Here is a 25,711-nt window from a genome sequence, read left to right on the forward strand (position 1 = left end):
TCAGGAAGTCGAAGGCTGCTGTCAAATCATCCCTCACTCTTCTGCAAACTAAATAAGTCCAGATCCCTCAGCCTTTCCTCATAGGTCATGTGCTCCAGCCCCTTCAGCCCTCTGCTGAACCTGCTCCAATGCGTCCACATCCTTTCTATACTGGGGGGGCCCAGAACTGGACACAATACTCCAGCTGTGGCCTCACCTGTGTGCGTAGAGGGAAATAATAACTTCTCTAGATCCTCTGGAAATACTTCTCCGAATGCACCCCAATATGCCATTAGCCTTCTTGGCTACAAGGGCCACTGTTGACTCATATCCTGCCTCTCATCCACTGTAACTGCAGTGGCCATGGAAGGGGTTGCAGCTCATAGGTGGCATGTGACTCCTGCATTTGGAGAAGCTGGGCCTGAGCACCCAAAATGCGCTAAAAGTGGGAGGCTTGAGCCAGCCCCAGTAATGTCTTGTCCCAGGGTGCTTTGGCTTGGAGCGTTGGACACTTGTATTTGTAGTACAATATGTAACAGGGCGATATAAAATGTGTGACTTGGCTCTGTAAGAAGGGCTGCTACAGCAGATAAGGAGCCTCTGGTTTATGGCTCAGTGTTGGATGTCCCAGCGTTAATGTACAGAGCCGTAAAATTTCTTCTCCAGATTGATGGGTAGCAGGCACCTCGGAAATAGGAGGCAGCTGGGGGCAGGTGTGTATTTCAAGCACTCATGGCATGGAATGCTGCAGAGAGGCCTTTGTGTTCTCTTGATGTGAATTTACAGGCTGGTGAAATTAATCCAGGTTAACCCAGACCCTGAAAGCCCTTCTTCAGCCTCAGTACAACCCAGGGTAAACTCCCCCCATGCTGCTTCTTTGAGCCAGCATCTCTCAACCCTGCTTCCAAACATCCATCGTGACTTGAGAGTGTGTTGTTCAGTCTCCCTAGCTGTTAGCCTAAGGACGCCTCCACTGAATATCATGGTTTCCAAGGTGAGAAGGAACCACTGTGACTGTCCAGTCTGCTCCCTTTCGTAGCACAGGCCAACAAACCCCCAAAGCAGTTCTTAGAACAAGCTTTGCCAAGGAGGCTGGTGGGTCCCAGCTGGGATGGGTTACTCATGGAAATGTGGACACCTGACCACTTGTGAATACTTCATTTCAGACGCAGACTCCTCTTTTAGGGGTCTTCTCACAGCCACCACCGATGACCTGTTCCAGGAATCTCCTACCATTCACAAAAATGCAGCCACTTCTGGGACACTGCAGGGCAGCTATTCAGCAGCACCTGGCATCCCAGTTCAGGACAGAATGCGGGGGAGAAATCTGAATCACTGTCACTGGGCGGTCCCTTGTGAATAAATGGCCGCAACTCCTGCCTATCTCTGCCTTACTGCAGGCTCTCAGCTCTACTGCCAGCACTTCTTCCTCTTGATTGATATGCTCCTAGCTGCTGGGGTTGCTTGTCCTTCAAATGAGTCCCTCAGATGTTTCTTGGCTCAGTCAGTTGGCTCTCCCATTAGACCCCAGTTAACTTATGTCAGTGGGGATTTGAGTTTTTCCTGGTCCCTATTATGCCAGGCTTGGCCAAGCTCGAGGCAATGCAGAATGGAGAAGCTGTCATGGCTGGCAGGGCAAGGGACGAGTGGCCAGGCCTTTGGTTTGAGGCTGAAACAGGACAGAAATTGCCTGTCCTCCCTGAATAACCATCAACGCTCCCCAGATTTCCTTTGTGATGGGTTAATGGCCCTTCCTCTGCTGGGCAAACAAGGAAGAGCTGATGAACAAGAGGGATTTTGTATTTGATTTCTCCTTGTCAATTGCCTCATCAGTATTCTTTCACAGGAGACAAGGAGTGTGATTAGTAACAGAATTCTCCTCGTCTCTAATCACTGATAATCATGGAGAGCGATTCATCAGCCCCAGGAATTAGTATTTCCCTGTCAAAGCCTCTGGGGAAGAGGGGCGGGAGGAGCAAATCAGTTCCTGGCATGTCTGGCTTAGGTATGGCTCAGTGAATGGATTGTCTGATGAGGTGAGTGTGTTGGGCAGCCCTGGGAAGACACATCCCAGGTTTGTCTACATGGCGGGCCCAGGGTGTGGCTCCAGTGGCTATAGCTAAGCTAGCCTTGATCCTGCTGGCACAGGAACCCCAGCAGTGAAGCTGCAGCAGCCTGGCTTCACACAGGCTGTACAGACCCACCCAGGACCTTGGGCAATGATTCAGGCAGTCCAGGCTGAAGCATGCACTGCTACAGCATCCTCACTGCTCTGGTACCTAAGCTAACCAGACTAAAGCTAGCTCAGCCAGCACAGAACTGAAGCTGCTTCCACTTGCTTTGGCTATGGGAGGCAAAGGTTGGATCTGGAGCTTGTGTGTGGGGTTAAGTATCGGAGGGGTAGCCGTGTTAGTCTGGATCTGTAACAGCAACGAAGGGTCCTGTGGCACCTTATAGACTAACAGAAAAGTTTTGAGAATGAGCTTTCGTGAGCACAGACTCACTTCATCAGATGCTGTGTGGGGTTGTGTCTCTGTGTATAGTGTGGTGTGTCTGTGCAGCATGTGTATACCTGCTGTCCTTTGTTGTTACTGGCTTCACCCACCTGTAATACCCATCCCGCGTTTGTTTGGTCCTTCTCTGTCCCGGTTGCTCCAGTGCTGGCACTGGGAGGACAGGCTGTTACATCGTCCTAGATGTGATGCTGGACATGGCTGAGTGTGAAGGGGTCGTGGACATTTACAACTGTGTGAAGACACTGTGCTCACGGAGAATCAACATGATCCAGACAGAGGTGAGCAGAGGACTCCCCCCCCACGTGCCTGATAACAGTAGGCTGCCCGGGTCTGCTATGAGATGCAGCCTACATCACCCTCCCTTGTCTGTACCCTGCATGTGGCCTGGGATGCAGCTAAAGAGAATTCCTAGCTGCCAGCCTATGTTCCCTGCATGGGGACCCCCTAAGGCCACGTAATCCAATACGCTCCCCATTCGCTGCATGTGGTGAATGGGGCAGTGGAGTGCGGCAAACATTGAGCGCTCCTCTGGCCATTCGGCGCACGTGCCCCGTCGCATGGTGGGACAAGTGCATGGCAGCAAGAGTGGAGGTGGCTCCCCTGGCCCCAGCGCAGCTTCAGGCCTGGGGCGGCTCCAGTGAATAATCTCGTGGGATGTGCGTGTGCACCTGGGTGGGGGGATGCCTGGCTCGATGGGGGTGATGTCCGGAGGGGGGCGTGTGGCCAAAAGGGGGTGTCGGCGATCCATTACATTTGTTTTGGACACCACTGCCCTAAGACCTGACTTTGAGTGAGCAGTCAGTTAAAATAGCGGTAATTAAGCTTAATTAATTGGTAAGATATCTGTGATCCACTGAGGTGCCTGTCACTGTTGAGTTTGGGCCTCAACCCCCTCACTAGGTTCCTTCCTCCCTTAAAGGCCTCTGCACTCATGTCCCAGGTCAGCCACAGAGGGCCATCCGACACCTGACGACCCATGGCTTTGTTGTATAAGATCCGACTAGATTCTTTTCTGGCCTTAAACTCTGACTGTGTTGGGGACCCTCCCAAATCCTTCCTGCATCATGTACAGCTTCTCTGTCTCCTAACATCCTGTGGTGTGCCCATGAAAAGCAAACAGCCCTCTCCTGCCACTCTGTCCTGCAACGTCTTTCTAGGAATGGCCTCAGCTAGTGTAGCCAAGTCTGCAGTGTCTGGAGAGCTGTGGGCATTTGGCTTAGTCCTTCTCACAAGGCTCCCTCGGCGGGTGCGTGGGCATTTCACCTAGGAATAGTGCCAGCTCAGGGCATCTGAGTCCGTGTTTGTCCTGTGCACGTGCCCCTGACAAAGCAGAGTCCTGATATGTCCAGGGCCTCCTAGATGGGAGAAAGGAGGAGAACTCCCTTCTCCATTTGCCCTGACACCCCTTGCAAATGCTGGTGTCTTCCCTCCCTGTGAAGGAGCAGTACGTCTTCATCCACGATGCCATCTTGGAAGCCTGCCTGTGTGGGGAGACCGCCATCCCAGTCAGTGAATTCAAACTGGCATACAAGGAGATGGTCAGGATAGAACCGCAGAGCAACTCTTCGCAGCTGCGGGAGGAATTCCAGGTGAGCAGGCTTCAGGCTGTCCTGGGCCTGGGGCTCCCTTAACCCTGGGAGGCCACAGAGGAGCTGCCATTCCTTCCTTGGGGCAAGACATTCCTAGGAGCTTCAAAGCAAGCTGTCATTAGGAAATTCAGATTTCCTGTGCCCATGTTTAGCCCCCAGCACTCTCCCCAGCACAAGCTCACAGCCTGTTGCCACAGACACTGTCTGCCTGATGGAAACCAGAAGCTCTCTTCCCCCGTCTCCTCTCCATCCAGGTGGGGTATCCTCTGGCAACTAGAGAGCAGCCTTCACTCACTTCTGCCTCAAGGCTCCAGGGAGCTCTGGCCTGGCCTGGGAAGGGAGCTCAGAGGGCCCACTGCCCAGGAGCACCAGTGAGCAGAACTGCCCTGTTAGTCCAAGTCACAGTCTGTCCCTAGCCCAGAGAGAGAGGGAGGGCTGGGTTTAGTAACCCTAGCGCTGTGTGCCTCACAGACCCTGAACTCGGTCACACCCCACCTGGACGTGGAGGAGTGCAGCATCGCTCTGTTGCCACGGAACCGGGAGAAGAACCGTAGCATGGACGTCCTGCCTCCAGACCGATGCCTTCCCTTCCTCATCTCCATGGATGGGGACAGTAACAACTATATCAATGCGGCCTTAGCTGACGTGAGTGCACCCTGGGAGGCCATTGCCCTGGAGCCCAGGGACAGAATCTGATCCTAGATCTCCCTTTCTCTGTTGCGGGAGCCCTGGGTTTTGATTCCACACAGCCATGTACCCACACTGACATAGGTGCAAAGCAGCCATTAGCCCAGATCCTGAAAGGTGTTTAGACACCAGACTCTTTGAAATCAGTGAGAATGGGGCACCTAAAGACTTCTGAGGGTCTGGGTGGTAGCATCCCCAGATCAGAATAGTAACATTTCATGCTCCATTTACATAGTGGTTGATGGCTCTCTGTGTGGAAGAGCCATGGAGGCGGCTCCCTCAGTTCTGAGCCCCTGCATACAGAGATATCTTTGGCTACGTCTACACGTGAAGCCTACATCGAAGTAGCTTATTTCGATGTTGCGACATCGAAATAGCCTATTTCGATGAATAGCGTCTACACGTCCTCCAGGGCCGGCAACGTCGATGTTCAACTTCGACGTTGCTCAGCCCAACATCGAAATAGGTGCAGCGAGGGAACGCCTACACGCCCAAGTAGCACACATCGAAATAGGGATGCCAGGAACAGCTGCAGACAGGGTCACAGGGCGGACTAGTGCTTCCGGGGCAACAGCTAGCCGCTCCCTTAAAGGGCCCCTCCCACATACACTCAGCCTGCACAGCACGCGGTCTGAGGAGCCATAGGCACACAGACCCCGGGCGCCGCAGTCATGGACCCCCAGCAGCAGCAGCAGCAGCAGCAGCAGCAGCAGCAGCTAGAGGTCCACCCAGCCCTCCCGGCAGGAGCAGGGCTTGCCCTGACCCATGCCATGTGGGAGGCAGCTGAGCACCTCCTTGCCCCAGGGGAGGAGATGCCCCCAGGGCAGCAGGGCTCAACCCCTACCCCTGCAGCACCCCGCTCCACCCCCCGCCTCACACGCCGGCGGCTGTGGAGCTACCCCACCAGCACCGACTGGTGGGAGCGGCTGGTGCTTGGGGAGTGGGACGACGACCACTGGCTCAGGAACTTCAGGATGAGCCGGCAGACATTCCTGGAGCTGTGCCAGTGGCTCACCCCTGCACTCAGGCACCAGGACACTGCCATGCGGCGTGCCCTCACGGTGCAGAAATGGGTCGGCATCGCTGTCTGGAAGCTGGCCACTCCGGACAGCTACCAATCCGTGGGACAGCAGTTTGGTGTCGGAAAGGCCACCGTCGGGGCTGTCTTCATGGAGGTAAGAGAACCCACAGGGGGAGGCCAGGGCAGGGCAGGGGGGCCAGAGCAGGGCAGGGGGGCCAGAGCAGGGCAGGGCCATGCACACCCTGCTCACCCCTCATTGGGGCTGTCCCATGTGCTTTCTCTGCAGGTTGTGCGTGCCATCAACGCCATGCTCCTGCACAGGCTCGTGAGGCTGGGGGACCCAGATGCCACCGTCACCGCCTTTGCCACCCTGGGCTTCCCCAACTGCTTCGGGGCTCTGGATGGGACTCACATCCCCATCCGCGCCCCACATCACAGTGGCGGACGATTCTGTCGTCCTGCAGGCCTTGGTGGACAGCCGGGGACGTTTCCAGGACATTTACGTGGGCTGGCCTGGCAGCACCCACGACGCCCGGGTTTTCCGGAACTCGGGCCTGTGCCGCCGGCTGGAGGCGGGGACCTACATCCCCCAGCGGGAGATCCCTCTGGGGGACACCACCATGCCCTTCTGCGTCATCGCAGATGCGGCATACCCCCTCCGGCCGTGGCTCATGCACCCCTACACGGGCCATCTCTCCGCTAGCCAGGAGCGCTTCAACGAGCGCCTGAACCTTGCGCGCCAGGTGGTGGAGTGCTCATTTGGCCGCCTGAAGGGACGCTGGAGATGTCTCCTGACCCGCCTGGATGCGGGCCCCAACAACATCCCCCAGATTGTGGGTGCCTGCTGCACCCTGCACAACCTTGTGGAGAGCAAGGGGGAGACCTTTCTGCAGGGCTGGGCCGCGGAGGCCGGCAGGGCAGACGTCCAGCCACCTCCTGCCCCCAGTCGGCAGGTGGACCCCGAGGGGACCCGGGTCCGGGAGGCCCTGCGGGCCCACTTCGACCAACAGGCCGCGGGGTGAACTCTGCCCAGGCCCCCTACTGCCCGCCCCTTCCTCCCCCACACTCCTGCCCCAACGCCCACACCATGGAGCACCCCACCGCCCCCCCCTTGTCCTGGACAAATGACAGCACGCACTTGTGGCTGAACGTAAATTTTTTTTTTCTGTCCGAACCTTTTTTTTTGGGTGTAAATAAATATGTGAAGCGCAAACAGAAAACTAGGTACAAACGTTCAACCAAAGCAATATGTACACAAATAAAACAATCCAAAGAAACAACTGTGTGCCATACATAATAAAAAGAAAACCAGGGAGGATAAAGGGGAGAACTATTTACATGGGGGGGACGGGGCAAACGGGGGGACCAAAAAAACAGGGTCCAACTATATACAAGGGGGGGGCCACGTCCCGGGCCCCTCGCCCCTATAGCCCGGCACTGGGCGTGCCCGGCCGGGAGCCCCGCCGCGCTCGCAGCCTGGTCCGCGGCTGGGTGGGAGCGGGCTGGACCGGAAGGTATCGGGGCCGGCGAGTCTCAGGTGGCTCCAGGGGTCCCTCGGCGCTCTGGCCCTCGCAAGTGGGTGGTGGGACGACGGCGGACGGGCCGGCAACGGGCGGAGCAGCTGGTGGTGGGGCTGCAGGAGTGGGCAGGGTGGGCGATGGGTCGGCCGGCACGGCATGGGGGGCCAGGTAGTCCACAAGCCGGTTAAATGTCTGCATATAGGCCCCCCATGCCTCCTGGCGCCAGGCCAGCGCCCGCTCCTGCAGCTGGAGGTGCTGCTCCGAGACCTCCAGCTGCCGGCGGTGGATGGCCAGCAGCTGGGGGTCCATCGCCGTCGGCGGTAGTAGGCGTGGGGTCCGCCGTCTAGCCCTCCGCGGGGCCGGTCGTTCCTCGGCCGAGGGGCTGCCCTGGAGCGATGGTCCCGGAGGGCTCTCCGGGACAACTGAGGCCTCGCTGGTGCTCTCTTCCGGTCCTTCTGATGGTGCAGGTGCAGGTGCAGGACACAGGAGAGGAGGGGGGAAAGAAGAATGGAGACAGGCGTTAGTGTGGGCCCCGAGCCGTGGCCTTTGTCCCCCCCGCCCTTTGCTGCAGGTTCCCCATCCCCATCCCCGGGAGATGCTGCTGTGATGGATGGGGTTCAGGGGTCCCCCTGCCCTGCACCCTGTCCCCTGGTGGGAGCGACTCTCACTTCACCCCGCAGGGTCTGAGAGCAGGAGAGGTTTCTTAGGCCACAGATGGCCACTTTCTGCCAGGAGTGACAGCACCAGCTGTCGGAAGAGACAGTCCTTCCAACCCGTCGTGGGGAGAAGACCCCAAGGGGGGGACCCTCTGGGTTGCAGCTTTCCCCCTCCTCAGGCTGGCTGCCTTCCAGCTCTCCCTTCCCCTAGCCTCTACCTGTGGCCCCCACCCTCGCCCCCCAATTCCAAGCCAGCTCGGCTCCTCCCTCCTGTTTGTTCAGGGCAGAGGTGTCACCTGCCAGCTGTAGCGCCAGGATCCTCCTTTGGCCCTGGGAGCTCTTCGGCTCTTGTGGCTCATATGTAGCCTGAGTCTCCCTTTGGCACTCCCCCCACTCCATCACATGCTGCTGCTGCGGGGTGTCCCACCCACTCCGCCTGGGGGCCCCTCGAGGTTCCGCTCCCCCCTGGCCCGGGGATGGGGCATGGCACTGTCATGCAGGGTGGGGCGGGGCAGGGGCTGATGGCTGCAGTGCTGTGAGGGCCATGGCCCTGGTGTCCTTGGGGCCATGGCCATGTGAGCGTGTGGGGGGCCCTGGACACATCTCTGTTACCCCCGCCCCTCAAGCCCAGGGGTGTCCACCAGAGAGGGGTACCTACCTGTGGGTCCGCTCCCACGGTCCGGAGATCCCTGGGGGTCGGAGGCCCTGCTGCTGCTCCGGGATGGCAGGAGGAGGATCTGCAGGCTGGATTCTGCAGAGGAGGAGCCCCCCTCCTCCTCCTCCTCCTCCTCCTGCCGCGATGTCCCGGGGATGGCCTCCGGGGGGGGCCCCCGGGGTGCGGGGCTTGCCTCCGGGGCGGACTCCGGCTGCAGGGCCTGCTCGGGCTCGTCAGCCGAGGTGTCAAGGGTGGCCGGAGGGGAGGAGGTGTGCTGGGAGCCCAGGATGTCCCTGAGCTCCCTGTAAAAGGGGCAAGTGATGGGGGCTGCCCCAGATCGGCTGGCCGCTTCCCGGGCCCGGGCATAACCCTGCCGCAGCTCCTTCACCTTACTCCTCACATGATCAGGAGTGCGGGCAGGGTGACCCCGGGCAGCCAGGCCATTGGCCAGCCGAGCGAACGCATCCGCGTTCCGCCTCTTGCTCCCCATTACCTGGAGCACCTCCTCCTCGCTCCAGAGCCCCAGCAGGTCCCGCAGCTCGGCCTCCATCCAGGAGGGGCCCCGCTGCCGCTTCCCAGCCTGGCCGGCCCTCTGGCTGGGCTGGCTGCCCTGGCTCCCCTTGGGGGGGGTCCCCTGGGGGCGCTGGGGGGGCTGCCGGCTAGCCATCGCCGCTGGGTGGGTGGGTGGCTGAGGGTGCAGCAGGCTGCCCGCGTGTGCAGGCTGCAGCCTGCACGTTGCCTCAGCTTCCTGCAGAGGCAGGGAGTGGGAGGGGACCTTTAAGGGGCCGCTCCACGCGGCCACCAGTGAGCTGAGGGGCTGGAGAGAGCGTCTCTCAACCCCCCAGCTGATGGCCGCCATGGAGGACCCGGCAATTTCGACGTTGCGGGACGCGGATCGTCTACACTGTCCCTACTTCAACGTTGAACGTTGAACGTCGAAGTAGGGCACTATTCCTATCCCCTCATGGGGTTAGCGACTTCGACGTCTCGCCGCCTAACGTCGAAGTTAACTTCGAAATAGTGCCCGACGCGTGTAGCCGCGACGGGCGCTATTTCGAAGTTAGTGCCACTACTTTGAAGTAGCGTGCACGTGTAGACAGCTTTTATGTAGCAGAGCCATGGCCCTGCTTGCTGCAGGCTTTCAGTGTGGCATTGTTGTTTGGGGGCAAGGCTGGAGATTGGGGGAACCTGTGCTTTGAAACAAGCCCATCGGAAAACGATTTGGGCTTGCTAGTCAGTTTTGCTCTGCACTGGAGACAGACAGGCCTGCTGGCCTTTGCGTCTGAAATCTCACCCAGGTGAGTGTGTTTCCTTTTCCTAACAAAAGCTGGGATTGGATAAACTCCTGGCTGCATTTCATACTCTGTCCCTGAAGATGCACGTTGGTTGAGTGTGTATTTAGATGTACGGAGGAGCCCTTTATAGGTGAGTGCTGAGGCTTTGCAGTGGTGTGTTTCCTGTAAGTAACAAAGGAAGCAAGGGGGAAGGAAGGAAAGAATAGATGACAAGCAGGATGGGTTGTTTCCTTGTCTGACACCTAACTCTTACATATCACTCTTCCTCTGTAGATTTCAATAGCTCTTTACAAAGAAAAGTCATTATAGTTACCATAATTTAATGGATGGGAAAACTGAGGTACGTGGCCATGACATGACTCACAGCAGGTGATTAAGTATCAGAGGGGTAGCCGTGTTAGTCTGGATCTGTAGAGCAACGAAGGGTCCTGTGGCACCTTATAGACTAACAGAAAAGTTTAGAGCATGAGCTTTCGTGAGTTAACTCACTCACTAAATACAAAAGCAGCTTCCCCTCTCTTGGAGTTCACACCTCCAGATCTACTGATGACAATACAACTCAGCCTGCCTGACTGAGCTAACCTCGTTATCCCCAGCCTTACTCTGGCCTATTTATACCTGGCCTTGCAGATTTCCAGGACCAGCATCTGAAGCAGGTGATTGTCAGTCATGTCCTCCAGGTTCCCTTGGCTGGACTCCTGCCTCTGGACCAGGCTGTCTCTTGTGTAGAGGCTTCACTCTCAAACATTAGCAATGGTTACGGATGTCACAGTGGCTCTGTGGGTGCCCCCAGTATGCTGCGGTAGGACTGTGTTGAGAGAAATGCTGGAGGACGAGCACACACAGGTGACAGCAGATAAAGCAGAAGCCTAGAGGCTCACAGCATGCTGCCTATAGCATGAAGGGATGGGTTGTTAATCACTGGAACCACTTTTCTTTCTTCAAACCAACCAGGGCACTTTTACATCCAGGCCCCAATGAATCAAATCCCATGGCATGATGTGCTCCCTGAGATCAGCATCCCAGCCCGAACCGCCATTGCCTGGACTCCTGCAGCACTTCTGATTGCATTGGGGCTCTGGTGCATTACAGCTGAACTCTGTGTTTTCACATTGTCTTTATACGGATCTTATCTCCTTGTTACCTGCTTTCATTTCCAGTGGAATCACTTTGTAAATGGAGGCAGCAGGTATGAATGGCTCTGCCATCTGTTTTGGGGTAGCTTGCACCTTTGACTTAACACACACAGCTAGCTTTATTTATATTGTTTAGCTTTTGTGTTGCCTGGCCTCTCTGCCTGAATCTGTGCTGCAGAAACTGCCTGGGTCAGAGAACAGGAATCCCATTACACTCAGCAAAGTTCTTTGGATCAGATTTGGAGAAGAGGCCCATCAGTGGCTATTAACTAGGCTAGGCAGGATGGTGTCCTTAGCCTCTGTTTGCCAGCTGGGAACAGATGACCAGGGATGGATCATTTGACAATTGCCTGTTCTGTTCATTCAATCCAAGCGGCACTTGGAACTGGCCACTCTTGGAAGACAGGATACTTGGCTAGGCGAGCTTTGTTCTGAGCCAGTATGGCCATTCCTATGCTCTTCTGCTAGAGGACTTGCTGGAGGGCTCCAGCAGGCTAGGACCCAGGCAAACAAAGTTTTCTCTTTGAAGAGTTTCTGTTTGATTTATACACCTGAGACGGGTTGAGCTGCCTAAGTGTGTTCAGTGAGCAGAACTGAGGAGGTAGGTGCTGGTTAATAGATTTGTTATTTTATTTATTTAGTGGTGTTCCAGTAGCGTCAAAAGGCCACAGACTAGACCAAGGCCCCATTGCAGCAGGTGCAGGATAGACATGCAGGAGGCCAACAAAGAGGATTACAAGCTAAAGCGACAATAAGACAAATGTGGAGTGAAAGTAAGAATCACTATTCCCATGTGACAGATGGGTTTTGGTTCACTGAGATCTTCTGTGACTTCCTAAAGTCTTGGTTGGAGTTGATGGCAGAGCTGAAAGTTGAATTCAGATCTTTTGATGAATGGCAGAAAAAGGAGTAATGGTCTGAAGTTACAGAGGGAGAGGTGTAAGTTGGAGATTAGGAAAAACTATTTAATCAGGAGGGTGGTGAAGCACTGGAATGTGTTACCAAGAGAGGTGGTGGAATCTCCATCCCTAGAAGTTTTATGTCCTGGCTTGATAAAGTCCTGGCTGCGATGATTTAGTTGGGGCCCATCCTGCTTTGGGCAGGGGGCTGGACTCAATGACCTCCTGAGGTCTCTTCCAGCTCTAGAGTACTATGATTCTATGATAACCTCCAAGTGATTGGCAAGGCAAAGGGGATTCCCCCTGTGCAGCGGAGTAAAGCAAAAGTGATTGGCCAGGCAGAGGAGGCTCCTCCTTCCCTGCCAGATTAAAGCAAACTCCCAAGTGATTGGCTATGCAGAAGGGTTCTCTCTCACCTCCCCGTGTCCCCACCCCAGCTCTGAGCACAGGAGAGAAACTTGCAGCCCTTGGCACCAATGGAGACAGGAAACAAGCAAAACTGGAGACAAGATGGTTGGGAGAGAACAGCAATGCCCATTATAAGGTATCAGGGCCCCGGTACTGAGCACACCCTGGCACCAATAATCACTCCTGGCACTGAGCTGTATAACGCCAATACCCCAGTCACTGCTGCTTCTAGCCAGAGACAAGTCTGACAGTCGTCAGGAGGAATTCACGATCCACTGTTACAATAGAAGGATCCTCCCTCATTCCATCAAGCCAACCCATAACTGTGGGATGGAACCAATGGGGTGACCTTCCCCCTCCATTTGCCTTATTGCAGTCCTTGAGCAAGAGGCATACACAAGTCACAGCCATCCAATGTCTCTCAGATAGTCACTACAGCCTGGCTGGCCAGAGCCCTGGAGCCAGGCCTGGAGGAAGCTTTTCGGAACAGGATGAAGTACGCAAAGGGGAAGCCGCCCCTCCAGCAAGCGTCTCCTTATCTGTACCAGAAATAGCCCCGTCTACGGGATCGGATAATAATCTCATTGGCTTTGGACACCTGCGGTGTCATCCCATGTGGTGGACTGGACACTGTAGTGTGGTGAAATGTGGCTCTTCAGAGCTGCACACGTGGAGCAACCTCCGCTCGGTCTGTGCACGTGCACCACCACTTGGTGGGACAAGTGCATGGTGGGGGCTTCTCTGACAGCTCTTGCCTCAGTGTGGCTCCTGAAGCCCCAGTGGCTGCAGCCCAGCTTGGCCCCGGTAGCTGTGGCCTGGCACAGCTCCTGCGGCCCCAGCAGCTGCAGCCCAGCCTGGCTCCTGTGGCCCCAGCAGAGCTCAGGTCCTGCACTGCTTTCATGGCTGCAGCTCAGACCCCAGCACGGCTTGCGTGGCTCAGGTGGCTCCGGCAGCAGCAGCTGTGGTGAGTCACCAGCATTCAATTTGCATGGGGGGATGTGACTGGGGGTGCGTGTCTCTTGGGGACAGGAAGGGCAGTGTTGGAGTGGCGGGGGATGGAGGTGTCTGGCTCTGGGGGGGAGGGCATTGTTAGAGCAGGGGGGACTGGGGGGTGCCTGGCTCTGGGGGAGGGTTACAACCACAAGTGTGGCGATCCTGAACTTACTGTTGGACACCACTGGGCTAGACACTGTATGGAGCTGATACAACGGCTTGCCCAGTCTTCATGACAGTGGTACAGTGGCAGGCTTCTTGGCTACATTTTTCTGATGAAGGTCATGATGTACCCCTTATGGTCTGCATAAATCACTTCGGGTGTTCTTGATCTTCCTCCCTCTTCAAGGAAGCACTCACCCTTCAGAAATGGCACATCCTTCAGAGGGTGCTCATCCCAGCTATCTGTCTACCAGGTATACAGAACATGGCACCCAACAGCCTCGGTCAATTTCTGGCCCAACTGTGAATGGGAACTGAAATTGGAGCTGTTTTTCACATGTATTTTCCCTTTTAGGGAGAAATGACTGTCGACTTCTTCACTATTCACTGCAGAAATAAATATCCACGTTACTTCCCAGGCCTGGCCTGTGGATACATTCCCTCAGAGATGCCCTCATCCTTCCATGGGAGGGGAACCTCTTGTGTGCCGCTTCACAGTTTTCTCTTCTATCTAAGCCTCCTGTTGAAAATTCAGCAAGACAAAGTTAGAGTTGTTCTGTCCCCTTTTGACCAAGACAAGCTGACTCTTACACCTGACACAGATGGCAATATGTCCTCCTGTTTCTCCTCAGGTGATTCCTCACCTGAAATCTCAGAACAATGGGCAGCTCCTTCACCCCAGCCTGTGAGTCCTAGGTCTGCAGGTGTGTCTCCTTTTTAGTTCAAGACCTAGAAGTAGAAAGCTCAGAGCAGCTGAAAGATGTATCACTACACAGCCAAAGTCTTTATGCAACATGCCTGCAAAATGGAAACTGTTCCAAGCTGTTCTACTCACATAAACCTAATCTCGTCTTCCCTCCCTCCAATTTTACACTGCATTTTAGATTACAAAGGCTACAGCTACACTTAGTAAAAACTTTGGAATGGCCATGCGAATGGCCGGATGGAAGAATACTAAAGAGGTGCTAAAATGCGTATTCAGTGCCTCATTAGCATGCTTTGAAAGTGCTGCATTTCACTGCCATGCAGCTTGTCTACACCGGGGTCCTTTTCGAAAGGACCTCGTCAACATCGAAATCCCCTTATTGCTATGAGCTCGTTTCGAAGTTTTTACAAAGTGTAGACACAGCCAAACGTTCAAAACTTTCACTTGGCTCCCTTAAGCCACATTTTGCAGTGAAAATATCCTTCCACCACCAGGTAGACAAATACTCTGTGTTTGCTCACCTGCTAGATGCATAGATTCCTCAGAGCATGGAGAATTTCTTCTCACCTGTAACACCATCCTCTCCAGCCTGGGATTTCAAATAGTTCTTGGGGCTTTGACTAGACCTTCATTTGAGTCCGTGGCATCCTCGAGATACAGGAGTAGAATGACCTCTCTACTGTTACTTGAGATTCCCCTGTTTTAGTTATCCCAGGATTGTGAGAGTCTGTGAAGACGCATGTGTGAGAGATGATCAATTTGTAACTGCCATCTCCTCAACAAGGCACATAGGAGAAATAACAGACCTGATGACATGCCTGCCATTTGTGGCCCTTTTAACTAACAATTTAAAGAAAAGAAAAAGAGGCAAGCTAAGGCCATATCTCAAGTTTTTCCCACCACTATCTGCATTTCCAGGTAAATCAACAAATCCATCTCCCAGTTTTTCCCAATAGCAGTTTGTGTGGGGTCACAGTCTGTCCCATATTTGGGATGCCAAAAAGGCACCCCTATTTATTTTTAAAAGGGCCTAATTATCCTGTATTTGGCCCCGCCACCCGCTGACCATTTCTTCCAGCAGCTGCTGGCCAGAGAGCACTTGGGGGCCATGTTCATGCTACTTCCCTGGGACTGTGGGGGGGAGGGCAGGGAGCTGCTGCTTCCCTGGGGCTCTGTGGGATGGGGAGCTCCAGCAGCTGCTACTTCCCTGGAGCTGGGGGAAGGGAGTGCCAGTGGCTGCCGCCTCCTGCCTGGCTCCCTGGGGTTTGGTGGAGCTGGGAGGGGTAGCCCCTCCCCAATCCATATATCCCTATCCCATAATTGTGATAGGGAGATAATGGTCACCCTAAATTTGTGACAACAGAGAGATGATTCTGCATAAACTACGTATTAGAAGAACACTAGTATTATACTTGCACTGGACTAAAGATGGGAGGAGATCCCGTAAACTCTTCCTTGCATCCACTGAATGATTTCTAAGCTGTGATATTGGCTCAATGACTATCCAATGGTTGTCTGATTGTATTAGTCACTGTTAGCAAGGACACAGCGTGTTTTCCGTCCTGGGTCCATATGCACTCGATGAGGTCAGTTTCTACCTTGGTCGCATTCCTTACAGATATTCCTATCTCATAGAGTCCTAGGCCGGGAAGGGACCTCAGGAGGCCATGTAGTCCAGCCCCCTGCCTGAAGCAGGATCAACCCCAACTAAATCATCCCAGCCAGGACTTAGTCTAGTAGGACTTAAAAACCTCTAGGGATGGAGATTCCACCACCTCTCTCAGTAATGCATTCCAGTGCTTCACCACCCTCCTGGTGAAATAGTTTTCCTGATATCCAACCTACACCTCTCCCCCTGTAACTTCAGACCATTGCTCCTTGTTCTGCCATCTTTTTAGTACTTAGACCTCTGCCCAAACACTCTCAGAACATTATGTGATCAGTGAAGATTTGGCTCCTAATGCCATCTTTGACTCCATAGTACTCTATGTAGTAAGACTCCACTTTGAAGTCCCAGCCTCTAGTGCTGAGTACCGATTAGGAGTCTCCTACTGTGAAGCACCCATGGGGACTACTCAAAGAAGAAGAGGAAGTTACTCACCTTGTTCAGTAACAATGGTTCTTTGAGATGTGTGTCGCTAGGGGTGCTCCACAACACACCTTCCTCCCCTCTACTTTGGAGTTCTCCATAAGGCTCTGCAATAGAGAAAGAATTGAGGGGCTTTTGCCTATGAAGTGCTAGATAGCCTGGAGGCAGACCACATGGGAAGGAGAGCACGTGTGCAGGCTCAATGGACAGGAGTGCACATACACCTCCAGTGGAGCACCCACAGGGGGACACATCTCGAAGAACCACCCTTACTGCACAAGGTGAGTGACTTCCTCCTCCTGGTTCCTGCCTATGGCTCCACTTCTGGTCCTGGCCTGGCTCCTGACCAGGCTTCCTGAGGGGCACAGGTTCCATTCCAGGTGTGGCGGTGGGGGCAGGACGTTAAAAATTAGGAACACTCTTTCAGAAAAATTCCCAACCTTCCTTTGAAAATTACCAAGTACCCTTCTCTACCTTTGTGAACTGTTCCAGTGGCTAATTACCTCTCTGTTAACACTGTACACCTTATTTCCAGCCTGAATTTGTCTAGCTTCAACTTTGAGCCATTGAATTGTGCTAGACCTTTCTCTGCTAGACCACAGAGCCTATTATTAACCATTTCTTCTCCACCTGGCCCCCTTCCACCTTGCCCCAGGGCCCATGGTGGCTACCAGCCTCTCTGGACACACACACAGATAAGACAGTGTGTGTGGGAGAGAGAGAAAAACACAGTAAATAGGACAGGTAGACTGGTGCACGTCTGGGCAGGGAGAGACTCTGTGTGTGTGTGTGTGTGACACACACAGATAGGACAGTGGTGGTGGGGAGAGAGACAGGACAGGGAATGTGAGCTGGCTGCTGGGGAACTCAAGCAAGGCAGGCAGTCGCTCACACAGCTCACCCTCGGTACACACATTACACTCCGTCCAATTTGAGTCCTCCTGAGCAGCTGTCTCTCCCCACTTGTAAGAGATGGGGCACAGAGGCAGGAGGCCACCCTGAGAGCAGCATCCCCTGCACAGCTAGAGCGAGAGTCCCCTGAGCAGCTGTTGCAGGATGGAGAAATATAGGGGAGGGGCACCTGAAGACATACTGCCAGCTGTGCTGTGCTAATCAGCCAGGCAGCATCTGAATTGGTTCTGCACAGATGGAGCCCTGGGGCTCTTATAAATGCCCCAGATCTCAGGGAAATTGACCCTTTTGCCCCACACCCCCCCCCTTGGTGGGCCAATGTGTTCTACACTTTGTTGAGCCAGTGTCTTGAAGCAGTCCCTTCTCTCAGCTGCTACCGACTTAAGGTGGGACTTAATAGCTGTGTCTACACGTGCACGCTACTTCGAAGTAGCGGCACTAACTTCGAAATAGCGCCCGTCGCGGCTACACGCGTCGGGCGCTATTTCAAAGTTAACTTCGACGTTAGGCAGCGAGACGTCGAAGTCGCTAACCTCATGAGGGGATCGGAATAGCGCCCTACTTCGACGTTCAACGTCGAAGTAGGGACAGTGTAGACGATCCGCGTCCCGCAACGTCGAAATTGTGGGGTCCTCCATGGCAGCCATCAGCTGGGGGGTTGAGAGACGCTGCCTCTCCAGCCTGTGCGGGGCTCTATGGTCACTGTGTGCAGCAGCCCTTAGCCCAGGGCTTCTGGCTGCTGCTGCTGCAGCGGGGGATTCATGCTGCATGCACAGGGTCTGCAACTCGTTGTCGGCTCTGTGTATCTTGTGCTGTTTAGTGCAAGTGTGTCTGGGAGGGGCCCTTTAAGGGAGCGGCTGGCTGTTGAGTCCGCCCTGTGACCCTGTCTGCAGCTGTGCCTGGCACCCTTATTTCGATGTGTGCTACTGTGGCGTGTAGACGTTCCCTCACTGCGCCTATTTCGATGTGGTGCTGCGCAACGTCGATGTTGAACATCGACGTTGCCAGCCCTGGAGGACGTGTAGACGTTATTCATCGAAATAGCCTATTTCGATGTCACCACATCGAAATAGGCTACTTCGATGTAGGCTTCACGTGTAGACGTAGCCAATGTGAACTAAAGTGAAAATCCTCCATATTGCATAGCCGTACCCTGGATGGAGCTAGATAGCCTTGATCCAGGCAGGTCTTAAGCACATGAGTCATCCCATGGGTGAGGACTTGGGTAGGCATGTGTGTGTGAGAAAGAGACACACACACAGGCTCGCTGACCGGGGACCGGAGGGAGGGGAGGGCCAAAGGAGCAGTTGCACAGGGGCCGGGCATTTCAAAGTTTGCTACTTTGCAGACAAGGCCTAGATAAAAAGTCTGGTGTTTAATGTTTCTGTGCCCTGTTAAGTGGCTCTGAGCCAACAGCAGGTAAAAGACTCCTCAAGCACTATGGGAATGTATGACATGATCATTAGCTGAACCCTTTTCCTTCTGGGAGGCCACAGTGCCACAGACCCCCACTTCTGCCCCTCACAGCTTCTGTTTTCTGGGTGTGATCAGGCTAGTGACCTGTTGTCAGGGGACAGTAGGTGGGAAAATGCAGAATGATTTCCTTTCCCTTCCTGCTCCATGGTCTCCTTCTCACCAGGGCTGGTTGCAGATGTTTGGTGTAGGGGTTTGATATTTTTTAGAACAGGAGTTCTCAACCTTCTTTTGCTTACTTCCTTGGAATATATTCCAGGCTGCAACGAACTCCTTCACTTCTAAAAGTGATGATAATCCTGTGCCACCCTTATACGTGCTCTGCTGCTGGCAGTGACTCTGCCTTCAGAGCTGTGTTTCCAGCCAGCAGCTGCTGCCCTACAATCATCTTACAACACCCCTTTGGGCCGAGACCCCAAATTTGAGAAACACTGTGTTAAGGGAACCCATTTTAAGAAAGATGCTTCATCCCCCAAGATCCATTTTTGAAATTTTCATCCTCTCTCCACTTTTTTAAAACCTCATTTGGGGCTTATGGCCACAGATGTTAATCCAAATCCCATGGGGAGGGAGCAGCAAGGTAGCAGGAAAAACAAGACTTGAGGAGAAATCCAAAGGCTCAAGGATGTTCTGAGAGTGCTGAGACCTTGTTGCTCCTGCACAGATTGTTGTTTCAAGGGTCCTTTAGAGGGGTGAAGAACCAGCGAACAAGAGCTGTAAAACGCTCCACTGTCTGTCTTCTTGCTGGTCTGGTCCCCTTAAAAGCACTTGCTGCTTTTGAAGTGTTAACAAGCAGCGCAATTTCCCTTGGAGAGGGGCTTTTCGTCCCATCTTCTTTTTTTCACACTAAGAAAATGTTTGTAAGTAGCAAAGCCTCAGAGGTCTCTTGCCTCTTAGCTTCCCTCAGACCTCAGAGAGATTACAGCCTGGGGGTGAGAGGCAGCACAAACCCGAGCAAAACCAGCCTGGGGGGAGCACAATGGACAGGCACTGTCTGCACCCCATGAGGCACATGTGTAACTCTGGGGAGAAAAAGTGCAGTGGGCCAACATTTCTCAGGCTTGTGCTCAGATGAGAGGAGAGTCCCCTGCCCCCAGAGTCCTAAGGGAGGGAGGGCTGCGTATCTTCACTCTATTCCACCCCCACCCCTGGCTGTCAAGGTGCTGCAATAACTTGTGCTTGTTGACTCGTCCCTCTGTTCATTTCGGTGGTGTCACTCCTGAGTCACACCAGCCTGGGGGAGATCAGAACCAGGCTCCCCACTCCTGATTCTCCAGACCATTCATGCCCTTTGTTACTCTCTGAGCAGCACTAAGAAGCCAGCAAGCGGAGCCAGTCTACGTGCCCTGGCGGACCTCCTGGCTGGCACAGACCCACCCTGCCCAGCTCCTGTGCCCCCCCTTCACGTACGCGTGGTCCAGCATGAGATTTGCGTGTCAGGGCAGATGGCATAAGGGAGAGGAGCTGTTTGCTGTGCCCAGCTGCCTGTGATCCCATTGGGCACATTGCCAGGCGGTGTGAGTAGCCCTCGCCAAGACTCAGATCTGCCCTGAGAATCATGGTCTCTGTTGGACCCCAGAGCAAGCAGAAGCTTGACAAAGCAGATGAAACAGGACCTTGGGCCAGATCACCTCTGGTGTAAATCAGGACAGCTTCACTGAACTCCACTGCGCCTTTTGATTTAATATCAGCTGAGGATCTGGCCCCTCGTGCTTCTTTACCTGTACAGGAAGCCAACCTGACCAGGCAACCTTCTGCCCTCAGAGACCACCCTGCAGTATGTGTAAACCTTGCAGTCCTGGTTCTGCTCCCCCACTCTCGGGTGAAAATCAGGAATTGCTCTGTTGAAGTCGGTGTTTACTCAGTGTAGACCTGGTATAGGTGAGATCACTCATGCCTCTGAGTACAGCTCTGCCCCACTGTATGAGCACAGCCTGCTCTGCTTGCTGCTGGGTTCTGTTGGCCCTTCCTGTGCAGTGGTTTCAAGACAAGCCTGACTAGAGTCCAGTGGTCCCATTCTCCTTTCCCTTGTACCAGTTTCTCACTGTGTAACCCCCTTGTCTACAGTAGAGATATTCCTGATTTACACCATTGCAGGAAAGGGGAATAATCAGGGCCCAAGGACTAAGGCTTCTCAGGTAGTCACAAGGTTCCAGTGGGCTTATTTTTTCTTTCACTACAGCTACTGCAGGGCAAAATGCACAGTCAGGATGAAAGCCCCACTGGAACATTCACTCTGGCCTCTGTCTACAGCCTGCTTCACCAGGCCTGGAATTTGGAGCCCTGTCCAAAAGTCGATGATCTCTGCATCACGCTATTGGCTGCGCAGAGACAGCTTGTCAGCTTCTATAGGCACACAGCACTGCCCACTGAACAGGGTTAGGGCCTGCTCCAGTGCCTGATGAGGTCAGTGGGGTCCCATCAGTGAACCGGCTCAGGCCTTTGAGCCAGTGTTATTCTTGGGATAGGAACCTTCCTGTGACAGATCTCTGAACAAGGCTTAGTGTGGGAGGCGCAAGGAGCTGGCAGTAGAGCTGGAAATTGATCTTGGGTGTCTCAGTTCAGTGCCTTAGCCAAAAACTGTCCTTCCCCTTCAGTAGTGTGGGGGTACCTGTTACACTTCCACTCTCACTCCAACATGCTCTGGACAGCTGCATGGCTTGAAAGAGCTCATTGGTCCTTCTCTCTCTGTTTGCCCTGTTAGAGCTACACCAAGAGCGCAGCCTTCATCGTCACCCTGCACCCACTGCAGAACACCACCACAGATTTCTGGCGTCTGGTGTATGACTACGGCTGCACCTCCATCGTCATGCTCAACCAGCTCAACCAGTCCAATTCTGCCTGGGTGAGTGGCACAGACACAATCCCCCAGGCCTTGCCCCTGAGCTTGGCACCGAGTCTGGGTTTCTGGGGCCTGAGTCATAGCAGGCCATCTACCGAACTGACACTTTGCTGTTAGTTGTTATTGTTGGTGTAACATCTTCTCCCTCCCCAGGGTCACTTGCAAGGATTGCATCTAGCACCCCCAGTTCCCAAATGCAGGCCTTTAGCCTGCCTCAGTGGGCTCAAGTTTTGCAGACCTGTCCAAAAACTGACGGTCTCTGCAACATGCTGTCAGCTGCACAGAGCTAGCTGGTCAGTTTTCCCTGTGCAGCACACAGAACAGAGAAGCTAAAGGCCTAAACCCGTCAGCTGGGTTCATCAACAAGCAGCTCTCCTCGATGAGTCAGCCTGGAGGAATAAAGGGGAACCTGGTACTTCATTAGCCGTCTTGTTGCATTGATATTAAAGCACCCTAGCCAAGATTATCTTAGGCATGGCACATACACAAAGTGACCATCCATCCCCCTTTTAGCCAGGACTGTCACTTTTCTAAGCTCCCGAGGGAGCATCCCTATCCTCAGCTGTTGGGTGGTATTGCTGAGTGCTGCCATCTGCTCCAGCCCAGAGAAGGATGCATTCCATTCCCTATGCACTCATCTGTATTCTACAAAGAACTCTTTAAGGGTTGCAAATATTGTTTTATAAATCCATACACACTAGTGATGACATTCCTGTGGCTGTAATGGAGTGAATTTGCCAGATCAGACTTGCTATCCATTACACAACCACCACTGAAAGAGGACCAAATAAAGCCTGTGGCATGGAAGGCAGCATTTGAATTGTTCCTGTTCTCTCCTGGTGTAACAACCCCTACAGGGCTTCCTACAACATTCCTGCGGAGGCCAGGCAGATTTAAGAGCCCATTACAGGTCTGTAATGTTAATTTGACGAGGGAACTTATTGGATTTTTACATAAAATTAGCATTATAGACTCTTAATGGATGTCTGGAGAAGACTTCATTAACCGGATTATTTTATGAGTTGAAATCAGACACTTAATGTAAATGACCCAAAACTGTAGTTGTAACGTTCACAGGAAATAGGCAGATGAATGGAATAAATAGCCCCAAATGAAGTTGTACTTTTCTTTGCCTCACACTCACACTGAGCTAAATAGGCAAGTAAAATATTTATAGATGGATGGGTCGATAATCTACCTATATAGCTAATCAGCTCTATCTCCATCTCTTGTATATAGATATACGCTATGTATTGCATAGAATGCAGTGCTCCTAATTTTTCTCTGAGATAGTGCACTGCATCCATAAGGCCATTGAGAGGTGACTTTACCCTGGCTGGAAATGAAGCAGAAGTACAACACCATGGCTAATCCTGGTAGGAGAGTCTCTTAAACAGGGATAATTTCCTAAGGAAGATGAAGAGTAATGGAACAGTAATTGTTTGTAGTGCTCGGGGCACAGTCATGGCTCAGGGGCTAGAGGTTGTCCAAACACAGAACAAAAAACTGGTCTGGCCCCAAAGAATTTGTGATTTAGTTTCCTGTGTGGTGGGGATTCCATCACCCTTGGAGGACTGGAGGAGCAGGATGGGGTAGAATAGACTGTAATTAGCAGCCCTGCACTAACAGGAGATGGGTGAGGGAGCTCTCACATCCATGAAATGTAACTACAGTACATTGTGATATCAAATGCTTTGGCTATCCCTGTTCGTCAGCATCCTCTGAGTCTCTCTGCTGGAGCAGAGGCTGGAGAACAAATCAGTTAATCTAATCACTGCTATTACTTGGCTCATATAGAGCACTTTTAATTCCTGGACCTTAAAATGCTTTACAAAGGTGGGTGAATATCATTTCTCCATTTTACAGACAGGGAAACTTAGCTACAGAAAGGGGGAAAGTGACATTCCAAAGGTCATCCAGCAGGTCAGTGGCAGAGCCTGAGATAGACCCCCCCCCTCCCCAGGTCTCCTGATCCAGTGCTCTGCCCCATGCTGCCACCCACTGTTTCCCTCTGAGCTGCAGTCACTTGGCATATTGCAGGATTGAGCCCGTATGTGTGATCTGTGCCCATCCCCTCATGTGCAGGGTGAAGATGAGGTTTTTTTTTTTCTGATGTTTTTGTACTTCCCTCCCACAGCCACACACAAGGGCATTTAATAGTATTTGAGGGGAAAATCTACTTAAGGGCATAAGAATGGCCACAGTGGGTCAGGCCAAGGATCCAGTCCAGTTCCTTGTCCTGTCCTCCAACAGTAACTAGTGCAAGATGCGTCAGAGGGGAATGAAACAAACAGGACCATTGTCAATCCTCTGTCCTCTGCACCTAGCTTCTGGCAGTCAGAGGTTTAGGGACACATGGAGCATCCAGGGTGCAGGAGGAGGTGTTTCTGACTATCTAGGCTAATAGCCCTGGTTGGACCTGTCCTCCATGAGCTTCTCTAATTATTTTTTTAACCCAGTGATACTTTTGGCTTCACAGCATCCCCTGGCAGCGAGTTCCACAGGTTGGCTGTGTGTTGTGTGAAGCATTGCCATGTGTTTGTTTAAAAAATGCTGCGGATTAATTTCAATGGATAACCCCTGGTTCTTGTATTATGTAGATGGATGGGTTGACAATATATCTTATTAACTTCCTCCTCCACATTCGGAATTCTACAGTCCTCATCTTATCCCCCTAAGTATCCTCTTCTCTAAGCTGACCAGTCTCAGTTTTTTAATCTGTTCTCATACCAAAGCTGTTCCACACCCTTACACATTTCTCTGTACTTTTTCCAGTTTTAATGTGTCTTTTGCTTGCTGAACATACTGGCATTGTGATAGTTTCTGTCTTATCTACCCATCTAAGTTTCTGGAGTAGTAATAGAATGTACTTAGAATCATAGACATACAGGGCTGGAAGGGATCTCAAGAGGTCATCTCATCCAGGTGCCTGCAGTTAGCAGGGCCAAGGAAACCCTAGATGAGCCCGGACAGGTATTTGTCCAACCTGGCCTTAAAAACCTCCAATGACTGGGACTCCCCAACCTCCTGACGAGCCCATTCCAAGAGCTTTACTATCCTTCTAGTTAGAAAAAATTTCCTGTTATCTAACCTAATTCTCCTTGGCTGTAATTTATGCCTGTTACTTCCTGTCCTAAATCCCAAGTGGCCATGGAGAACAATTGATCACTGTCCTCTTTATAACAGCCCTTGACATGTTTGAAGACTGTTATCAAGTACCCACCCAGCTTCTTTTCTCCAGGTGTTAGCCTATGCAGGGTGGATTTGTAAACATTAGCACCTGCAAAAATGTCTGCTTGTAGCCCAGGACAGGGTATATTTGGTGTGTTTTGCACATGCAATTGCATTTACACATGCATACATGGATTATGAGTGGAATGTGAGCACACATTTTCAAATATGGCCCTGTAAATACACTGATATATTACACAGTTAATGTCTCCTCCATTGTTCCATCAAGGCCTGCTTTGTGCAGCAGTAGCTTGTAACTCTCCCTAATTCCAAGCCAGAGCAAGTCCAGGCCTGACATCAGGGGAAGACTCGAACCGGTTCGGGGACAGAATTTCTGCTGCCCCATCTCCTCCCTGTGCTTCATTCCTGGCAATCTTGGCTCCTTTTCTCCCTTGAGCTATGTCTACCCAGCAGTGTTAGTTTGAAATAATCCATTCTGGAACAGGTATTCCAAAGTAGCTTATTTCAAAATAACACATCTACACACAAGAATGCATTTCAACATAGCATGTCTGGACACATAGCACCTATTTCGAAGTAGTGCCATTGCCACCTATTTCAAAATAGTGCTATTCTGTGTCTTAACAGTGCCTATTTTGAAATAACAGTTTCAAAATAAGTTATTTCTCCTGCAATGAGGTTTACAAAATTCAAAATAATGTGTACGCTATTTTGAATTTATTTCAAAATCACATGTGCATAGTGTGGATGCTTGCAAATAATTTTGAAATAATGGCTGTTATCTCGAAATAACTATGCTGTGGGGCTGTAGCCTTAGTGTCCCAACCTAGCTTAGCCCTGCAGGCTCCCCTATGTCTCCCCATGGGCTTTGTTCCCCGTTTCTGCCCTTTGCTGCATCATGGGACTCCTCTCTACCCAGTCCCACTCTCTGGCTGAGTCCTGCCCTGCAACATCCTCCAGGCTCTCTACCATGTCAGCTGC

The 25,711-nt window shown here is 52.8% G+C and overlaps 1 protein-coding gene across 4 annotated transcripts in view; it reads left to right on the forward strand.

Moving 5' to 3' along the window:
- The window catches only part of PTPRU (protein tyrosine phosphatase receptor type U), a 324,630-nt gene that overhangs the window by 270,981 nt on the left and 27,938 nt on the right, over positions 1-25,711 (forward strand). For 3 of the 4 annotated variants that reach the window (XM_074976599.1, XM_074976600.1, XM_074976602.1), the window contains 4 exons: positions 2,638-2,773; positions 3,935-4,084; positions 4,556-4,729; positions 21,401-21,541. In XM_074976599.1, coding sequence (XP_074832700.1) covers positions 2,638-2,773; positions 3,935-4,084; positions 4,556-4,729; positions 21,401-21,541 — 601 coding nt within the window. Of the gene's footprint in view, positions 1-2,637; positions 2,774-3,934; positions 4,085-4,555; positions 4,730-6,078; positions 7,001-21,400; positions 21,542-25,711 lie in introns of those variants that run through there. The other variant, XM_074976601.1, reaches the window with a different exon arrangement.

This window comes from Carettochelys insculpta, chromosome 24, assembly GCF_033958435.1.
Source record: "Carettochelys insculpta isolate YL-2023 chromosome 24, ASM3395843v1, whole genome shotgun sequence".
In the NCBI taxonomy this organism is placed as follows: domain Eukaryota; kingdom Metazoa; phylum Chordata; order Testudines; family Carettochelyidae; genus Carettochelys; species Carettochelys insculpta.